The 9,952-nt window shown below is 42.7% G+C and overlaps 1 protein-coding gene across 1 annotated transcript in view; it reads right to left on the reverse strand.

The window, feature by feature from the left end:
- Positions 1-618: 618 nt before the first annotated feature.
- Positions 619-9,952, reverse strand: part of nkain5 (sodium/potassium transporting ATPase interacting 5) — a 10,558-nt gene continuing 1,224 nt past the window's right edge. Inside the window, exons 2-7 of the mRNA XM_083768545.1 lie at positions 7,562-7,699; positions 6,547-6,627; positions 4,867-5,070; positions 2,564-2,624; positions 2,316-2,363; positions 619-803 (exon numbers count right to left, since the gene is read on the reverse strand). Coding sequence (XP_083624671.1) covers positions 2,329-2,363; positions 2,564-2,624; positions 4,867-5,070; positions 6,547-6,627; positions 7,562-7,699 — 519 coding nt within the window. The 3' untranslated portion in view covers positions 619-803; positions 2,316-2,328. The remainder of the gene's footprint in view (positions 804-2,315; positions 2,364-2,563; positions 2,625-4,866; positions 5,071-6,546; positions 6,628-7,561; positions 7,700-9,952) is intronic.

The raw sequence follows: 9,952 nt of genomic DNA on the forward strand, positions 1-9,952 counted from the left end.
ACACACACACACACACAGGCTTAATACAGAGTGTCTTCACATGTCATTATTTCTAAGTTCTCCTGAGAACAGTGAACACATTATTACTGTAGGTCCATGGTTCCCAAAGTACAAAAGATTTTCAAAAAATAAAATAAAAAATATTCACCATTTTTTATACATAGAAAAGGAAATCTAATTTATATTTTGGGTCTACAATAAAAATGTTTGGGAACCACTGCTTTAGTTACATACATGTAAGGGTCCATTTGGTTACAGAACCACTGCTTTAGGTCACAGAGTCAGAGTTACAGGCATGTAAAGGCTGTAGACCACCGAACTACAACATGACGTCACTGAGCCGCGTCTCTCTGTTTTTACTCACCACCGCTCAACGTTATTTCAGCTCTGGTGGTCACCTCACCACCGAAAATCCAGACTATGAATGAGTCTTTTGGGTCCATTTGGTTACAGAGAGAGCGAGAGAGAGAGAGAGGATGGCTCATGTTGTTTTATTCAGTGGTTCTCAAAGTGGGTGACCACCAGCGGTCCTCCAGTGGGCTCCGGGGGTCCCAAATGAAACACTAACCCCATTTTGTACGAGATGATTGCAGATATTTTCTAAACATTTTGAAATAAGATATATTTATTATTATTATTGAGAACCATTGGTTTTATAAACACATTTAGACAAAGCTAATATTCTACCCCGAATCCCAAAATGACACAAGCCGTGAAACGACAGTGTTGTGTGATCTGCATCTCTCACAAGTGGACTGGTCACTTATGTGGTCAACTTCATCCATTGGCTGGTCACACGTAATCTAGAAGAAACAACATTACACCTTTATTATCCTGCGGCGGGGAAATCAGTCGTCAAGAGGAGGCACAGCAGTTAAAGTTACAGAGTTACAGGTAAAGAAGTGTACAGCAAGCAATACATAAAAAAACAAGAAGCATTAACAATAGGCCTACCTTACAGAGCAATGGTAAACACAAATAAAGAGTCCTTTACTAACCTCGCCTCACCAGTGCCGTGTGAACCGGTCTGGAACGGATGATATTGTTACGTCATGTTGTAGTATTGTTTTGTAGTCATCAGGCAGGAACAATCAAATGGAACTTCCTTTTCCCTCAAACCGGAAGAATAACAAAAAAAGCTCTCGTAACCTGTAGCTTTTATTGAGAAAAATCGGTTTGAGGGAAAAGGACGTTCCGGAAGATTGATGACTAGCAAAACAATACTCCGTGATGTAGCGATATCATCCGCTCCCGCCCGGTTCATAGACCGGAAATGGAATTGCAGGTTCCCAAACCGTTTCATGAAAAGGACCCCGAAATTGACACTAATTATCCCTGTGGACCCCCATTAGAAAAGATATGCCAAGGACCCCCATAAGAGAAGATTTTACCCCCAGTTTGACATGCACTACGGACCCCCATTTAATGGCATTCCTATCTCTGGGACCCCAATGTATATTGTAAAACCAATGTTAATTTAACTCCTAGGGCTGTATTTTGCGTGTCTTAAGGACCAGGTCTTATTCCCTAACTTGAGTAAACTAAAGACCTGGAGGCGTAATCAATGCTCTTTGGCCACTCAGAATAGCCAAATGGCCTCCAGGTCTTTAGTTTACTCAAGTTAGGGAATAAGACCTGGTACTTAAGACACGCAAAATACAGCCACTAGAGTGTACAAATGGAACCAAATGGACCCGTTAGGTCCATTTTGGTTCCATTTGTATGTGCATTACAGCCGTACACGCACACACACACACATGCACGCACACGCACACACACACACACACACACACACACACACACACACACACACACACACACACACACACACACACACACACACACACACACACACACACACACACACACACACACACACACACACACACACACACACACACACACACGCAGAGACGTGGCACATTATATAGTAGATATAGGTTTGTGCATGCATGGATGACATTTTAGTAGAGTCGCTGCTTCTTCGCTTGGAAAGGAGCCAGCTTAGGTGGGTGGGGCATTGGTTAGGATGCCTCTCGGGCGTCTCCCTAGGGAGGTCCTCGAGGCATGTCACACTGGGAGGAGACCCCGGGGCAGAACAAGGCACACTTGGAGGAAACACATCGACACACTGGCCTTAGAACGCCTCGGGATCCCCCAGGAGGAAGTTTCAAGTTACTAATGTTGCTCTGGAGAGGGAAGTCTGGAGCACTCTGCGCGACTACAGATAAGCGGTTGAAGATGGATGGATGGATAAAAGGTGAAGATGACATGCATATGAGGCAAGAGGTGAAGTAAGAAGCCACAGTACCTACCAACAACCTTAGGTTAGAAGAGCAACTTGGACGGATGATGAAATTCAACTGCAAACAAATAGGTAAATAAAAACAAATGTGACTCAGCACTGACAGTATAACTAAAGGAACACTTCACCAATTTTCCACCTATCTTCGTTACAATGGTATTGGTAGTGGTAATGCTGACTAGTAGTGTTTACTGCTAGGTTTAACTATGGTAATTCTGACTATAGTGTTTACTGGTTGTTAAGTTTAGGTATACTCACAGCTGTCATCGTGGTCTGGGAACGTGCTGACTACATAGCAGGCGTAGACAAAGCCCAGGAGCTGTGGAAGAAATAATCATCAGACCATCATTCTTAGCTTAAATGCTTGTTTATTTTTGATTGGTTTCAAAATTAAAACCTTACTTTGGAAACAATTTCTGGAAGGCCTTCGTTTTTATAGCTTAAGGTATGTTGTGTCGGTGTTAAATGGTACATTTATAGCGCCTTTATCCAAGGCGCTTTACATTCACACATTCACACACCGATGGCAGAGGAAACCATGCAAGGCACCAACCTCATCGGGAGCAATTAGAGGTTCAGCGTCTTGCTCAAGGACACTTCGACACTTATTTGAATTTGATATTATAATAATAATAAATATAATATGTATACTCACTGATATGAGGAGCTGCACAGTGATAACAATAATCCTGCTATAAATGCGCATGTCACGTGCATAGGTGTGTGTACGGTTGTAATGCACGTAACTCAAGAACCATTTGCCCACCGACTTAACATTCGACACACACGTTCCACATCCCCACAGGGAGTGCAGTGTCAGGTATCGAGTCGGTCGGACCCACGGTTCTCCAGAACCACCACAAAAGGCTCTGGTCAGGCTCTGCCAGTGGGCCTAATGAGGCCAACTCCTTTCACCATTCTTTGCCATTCTTTGAGCCAATTGAGGCTCAACCCAATCAGGCTCTGCCAGTGGGCCGAATTGATTGCCAAGTAGCCTACACTTTTCAGTTTGCAGACTTCACACACACACACACACACACACACACACACACACACACACACACACACACACACAGATCACCGGCTGACAGTTAAAACGGGTGCTATGACAACGTATATCATTAGGTTCCCAAGTTGCATCGTTCCCAAGTAGGCCGGTGGCTGACTGCGACGGGCACGTACAGGTCTAGTAATAACTAGAACTGCACTCTGTCGAGTGCATACTTGCTTGTTGCACACTAGTAGGCCATAAATGACATACTAGTGCGCAAGCAGAGCGCGCAAGTACTTTCGACCGCTACAAACTGTCAAATCTCAGTTTCTCTGTGAATGAACGTTTGAAATGTTGATTAGGTTTAACTATTTGCTACCTACCTACTTTATGCATGTTACGTAATGACTACTTGTGCCTGATATGGCAGTGGTGCCAGATTACATACATGTATACATAACAGCATTACCTTTAATTCTCCCAACACTAAAACATATCGTCATTACGTCACCATCGAAAACCAATTACACTCTGGCATTGGGTCGTTTAATCCACATCCTTATTACGTCATCATTGAGAGCTAGTTATACATATACTATGTATATGTATGTATATGTAATTTACTAATTTGTAAGTTGATTAGCGGTATATTTTATGTTTACGTCATCATTGAGAGCTAGTTATACATATATATGTAATTTGTAAGTTGATTAGCGGTATACTGTGGTTACTTTGCGCCAAAAACCGTCCCAGCCAACCCGCCACTTGATGCGTATGCAAATAAAACTGCAAATTTGTGCCTGGTTTGCTGGGACCAGATTACATAAATGACCATATTTCTTACGTCATCATTGAGAGCTAGTCATACATATACACACCATGTACTCTGGTCCCAGCAAATCAGGCACAATTTGCTATTTTATTTTACTGATTATGTATATAGTATATGTATGACTAGCTCTAAATGATGACGTAAGAAATATGGTCATTTATGTAATCTGGTCCCAGCAAACCAGGCGCAAATTAGCTGTTTTATTTGCATACGCATCAAGTGGCGGGTTGGCTGGGACGGTGCATACGGACCGGGCGAAATTATTACTTGCGCGCTCTGCTTGCACAAGTAATAATAGTGTGTGTGCGTGCGCACACGCGTTTTACTCCCATGCACAGGAGCGCACCAGAGCTATCTAAATACTAGATTAAATAACCTGCCACTGTGCCCACAAACGCAGGTCCAAGAGGAAAACAATCTAAACATTATATACTAACGTCACAATCGGGCAGATCAACACACACAAGCGTTAATAGTTGAGTTTTCTTAATGAAGTGCCTCTGAATTGTAACGGTGTGTTTATTTTAGTCAGCGATGCCATCTTGACTTCTTGTTCTTAATGTGGGTTCATCAGAGTGCGAGATAGTGCAGCTGAGAGTGAGTGGCTGCCGCTGTTGTGCCGTCTGTGCAATAAAGCGACGCGCATGCTAAAAATAATAAATAAATAAAAAAGGTGTCGGGCTGAACTCCACGGGCCCGGGCCTATTTTAGGCCAGGGCTCTAATCCAGTATACTCACGGATATGAGGAGCTGCACAGTGCAGTGCAGCACTTCAATGTACTGGTACTCCATCCAGCAGCTGACCACGGTGATGAGCTGTGGGTTCTCCGGACTCTGCTGCCACCCACTGGCCTGGATGTCCTGCAGGCTCTCGCAGCCTGGCCCGTTGTCCCTCCACCAGGAACGATGGGAGGAGACCCCCAGGGACAGGATGTCACCATCCTATACGGCCATATAAGGACACAACACTTAGGGATGGGTCTCTGACATGCACTTGAAACCGACTGAGCCTACAGAGGCTGAACTTCACGATCAAACAGAAAATGAGAATAAAATGAAGAAAATAAATGCAACAACAACAGTGTTGGTTTCGTCGACTAAAACTATGATGAAAAATGTTCGTCGACTACCTTTTTTCACTGACGAAAACTAAATGGAAACTAAATGAAATCTAAGACGAAATATATTGACAATTTCGTCAACAAAACTAGACTAAAACTGTTAGGAAGGGACTAGTGGACAAGAGATCCAATATCAGTCATTTTACACTTGGTTGCATGCTGAACATATCAGATCTACAAGCTCACAACGCGTCACGATAATCGACACGTTGTGAGCTGTGTGAAACAGTCATTACGACGGCATCAAGCCCCGCCAAAATACATTTTAGTTTACTAAATCAACCGTAGATTTAGTCGACTAAAATCTTATTATGTTTAGTCGAAAACTAAACTAGACTAGCACTAAGTCATTCCAGGTGACCAAAATGTGACTAAAACTAAATGAAAACTATTCAAAAGACTAAAACTAAAATCAAAATTTGCTGCCAAAAACAACACTGGTCCTTAACAAACACAAACTACAAAGATGCAACAACCATACCAGTTTCACAAAATGACTATAAAGGTCTAAGTGTCAAGTGAGGATATTTATCAAGCGGAAACTAGTGACTCACCGATGTATCGGCCACATAATCAGTATCGGCCACATAATCAGTATCAGCCGATATTTGCTGTTATCGGTCAATATTGGTATCGGCAAATAAAACTGACATTAACCGATGGCAGTAGCCAATGTTTATCTGCATGTTGTTGGTAAGCATACATTTTGCATTGGCTATGTTGGTGTGTTGGTTATCTGTAGTCTACCAAGCTGTAGATTCTATGTTGGTGTGTTGGTTATCTGCAGGCTACCAATCTGTAGATTTTATGTTGGTGTGTTGGTTATCTGTAGTCTTCCAAACTGTAGATTCTATTGGTGTGTTGGTGATCTGTAGTCTACCAAACTGTAGATTCTATGTTGGTGTGTTGGTTATCTGTAGTCTACCAAACTGTAGATTCTATGTTGGTGTGTTGGTTGGTTATCTGCAGCCTACCAAGCTATAGATTCTGAGCATGTATTTTGTGTATTGAATATGTATTTGATTCTCTGCCACAAAAGGGGGAAATGAAAACAACAAAAACTAAACATCAGTATCAGCTATCGGCTAAATCGGAGTTTCCATATGGGTGCATCCCTAGCGGAAACATGTGTGTGTGTGTGTGTGTGTGTGTGTGTGTGTGTGTGTGTGCTTGCGTGTGTGCGTGCATGCGTGCGTGCGTGCGTGCGTGCGTGCGTGCGTGCGTGCGTGCGTGCGTGCGTGCGTGCGTGCGTGTGTGTGCATGCTTGCGTGCTTGTCTCTAATTATCAGGCTCCTACCTTTGAAAGGTCTCCCAGGTCCAAGAACAGACAGCTAACAAAGACATTCCACCCAACCCACAACAACGTCCACACCAGGTACTGCCAGAGAGAGAGAGAGAGAATTGAGAGAATTTAATTGAAATTGAGAGAGACAGAGAAAATGAACAAGATACCAGTTATGATCTATTATTGTTTTGATGAGAGCCAAATTGAATTCGTCAAAAAAATCCGTCCATGCTAAACCCCTTATCCCTAAACTACTTTGCCTTTTTAACTTTTATTTTTTACTTTTTTGAATAGTTAAAAATAGTAAATCTACAAGCTCACAATGTGTCGATGTATATTGGCTATTTTAACTATTCAAAAATGTTTTTCAAAGTAGCAGGGTCGATACTGGACGGTATACCAAACTACCAAACTCACCAGTACAGTGTAGCGGGGTCGATACTGGACGGTATACCAAACTCACCAGTACAATGTAGCGGGGTCGATACTGGACGGTATAACAAACTCACCAGTACAATGTAGCGGGGTCGATACTGGACGGTACCAAACTCACCAGTACAATGTAGAAGGGTCGATACTGGACGGTATACCAAACTACCAAACTCACCAGTACAATGTAGAAGGGTCGATACTGGACGGTATACCAAACTACCAAACTCACCAGTACAGTGTAGCAGGGTCGATACTGGACGGTACCAAACTCACCAGTACAATGTAGCGGGGTCGATACTGGACGGTATAACAAACTCACCAGTACAATGTAGCGGGGTCGATACTGGACGGTATAACAAACTCACCAGTACAATGTAGCGGGGTCGATACTGGACGGTATAACAAACTCACCAGTACAATGTAGCGGGGTCGATACTGGACGGTATAACAAACTCACCAGTACAATGTAGCGGGGTCGATACTGGACGGTATAACAAACTCACCAGTACAATGTAGCGGGGTCGATACTGGACGGTATACCAAACTCACCAGTACAATGTAGCGGGGTCGATACTGGACGGTATAACAAACTCACCAGTACAATGTAGCGGGGTCGATACTGGGCGGTACCGAACAAGCCCAGGATCACCATGATGATCTGGAGGAAGTTGACCATGATTGGAGCCCACTGGTATCCCAGGAAGTCAAACACCTGCCTCTCCACCGCCGTGATCTTAAGAGAGCAGCGGGAAAAGGAAGTTGTAATTACACTATAATAATAATATTAATAATAACAATAACAATCATAATAATTATAATAATCATAATCATAATCATAATAATATTTTTTATAGTCAATCAATGAAAACAGTTGACCAGATTATAATAAGAGTCAAAATATAAGTTGGATGAAAAAGTGGTCAAATATCTAAAGTCAATTTACAATTGACTTGCTCTTAATCCAGAGCAATTTACAGTAAGCAAGAACAACACATGGTAATACGTTTGTACATCAAATACTAAAATAGTCATCAAGTAAGCTATAAGTATCTATAACTAGTATCTGTCAAATAGTAGAATATCTGTACAATGAAACTATAAGTATACAATTGTGTGAATGCTATGTGATGTCTACTAAATATTACATCATCTTTGCCTTTGCATACGTCTGTAAGGTCAACGAGGCTATAGGGCAGGGGTGTCGAACTCAACTTGGGGCGAGGGCCGCATCTATCTAGATAGATGACGGCCATAGCCGTCATCACAAATGTGATGAGGTCAGCACATTTGGGCAAGTGGCTATGGCCGGTATTAGCCCAAGGAGTGTTTTTATGCAAAACTAATGCTTGGAATGGACTCACCATCATGAAAACACCCTAGTTTGACATGTCACATGCTACTTAAAGCAAAAGGAAAATTTTAAAATATTTGCCTTATATTGGATGTCTATGGTGGCCATACTGTACAGGTCAGACAATTCCAGGCAACTTTTTTTCTGTTCTTAAGGATATATTGAAGATACACAATCAGCTGAGTTTTTTTTTTTTGCAATTAGTTTGAGGTCAAATTATTACTGGACTATTACTCACTTGTTGTAACTTGTAGGGATGCCACAAAGTGACCATCAGCCAAATCGAATAGTCGACAGCTCTGCCGATTAATAATCGATTAATTGAACCCACCCCCCATATTAATCAATATCAGATAAAACTTATAAGATTTTATATTATGCACATGCCATGGTCACATAACCATTATATGTTGAGTGCATGCTTTGATGGTTACAGTTTTATAATCAGTTTTGATGAGTAAACCTTTGTGGAGATCTTCTCAGTTCTCATTGTATGCTAGTTACTGCCATTCAGGATGGAAAATGAAATCCATTTGGATTTGGGGAGAAGTAGTTTCATAAGGGGCTGGTATGAAGTACTTGATATAAAGAGAACATGTTCAGTTCACTAGGCTACACTCTACTCTACACCTGCCTTCATTTCATCTGATTGTCTGTCTGGCAGGCACTTGCCCTATAGTATAGGGCAAGTGCTACGGGCTAAGATGGAATCTGAAGAGGTGAGTTTTCAGACTCTGGTGGAAGATTGGGGGTGGGTCTGCAGTTCTGATTGCAATGGGAAGTTTATTCCATAATTTTGGAGCCAGAAGGGAGGTGTGGTGTCCCAGGTGTTTCAGAGAAGGGAGAAGAGTCTGGGACGTGTGGAGCGCTGTCCCAGGTGTTTTAGAGAAGGGAGAAGAGTCTGGGACGTGTGGAGCGTTGTCCAGGGTATTTTAGAGAAGGGAGATTAGTCTGGGACGTGTGGAGCGTTGTCCAGCGTGTTTTAGAATAAGGGAGAAGAGTCTGGGACGTATGGAGCGTTGTCCCAGGTGTTTTAGAGAAGGGAGAAGAGTCTGGGACGTGTGGAGCGTTGTCCAGGGTATTTTAGAGAAGGGAGAAGAGTCTGGGACGTGTGGAGCGCTGTCCCAGGTGTTTTAGAGAAGGGAGAAGAGTCTATGACGTGTGGAGCGTTGTCCCAGGTGTTTTAGAGAAGGGAGAAGAGTCTGGGACATGTGGAGCGCTGTCCCAGGTGTTTTAGAGAAGGGAGAAGAGTCTGGGACATGTGGAGCGCTGTCCAAGGTGTTTTAGAGAAGGGAGAAGTGTCTGTGACGCGTGGAGCGCTGTCCAGGGTGTTTTAGAGAAGGGAGAAGAGTCTGGGACGTGTGGAGCGTTGTCCAGGGTGTTTTAGAGAAGGGAGAAGAGTCTGGGACGTGTGGAGCGCTGTCCAGGGTGTTTTAGAGGAGGGAGAAGAGTCTGGGACGTGTGGAGCGTTTATTTGTTCATAACGAGAGTTATTTCTTTGTTAAAATAAGTGTTAACCCATTCAGGACGGGAACCCCTTTTGGTGTTTTATGTTATTGCTATTGGAAAGAAAATATTGTGAAAATGTGGTGCAAATCTTTGAATATAATTTAACTCAAATCTTTGCTTCTGGGG

The sequence above is a fragment of the Protomyctophum parallelum genome, assembly GCF_964188405.1.
Source record: "Protomyctophum parallelum genome assembly, chromosome: 7".
NCBI classification, from domain to species: domain Eukaryota; kingdom Metazoa; phylum Chordata; class Actinopteri; order Myctophiformes; family Myctophidae; genus Protomyctophum; species Protomyctophum parallelum.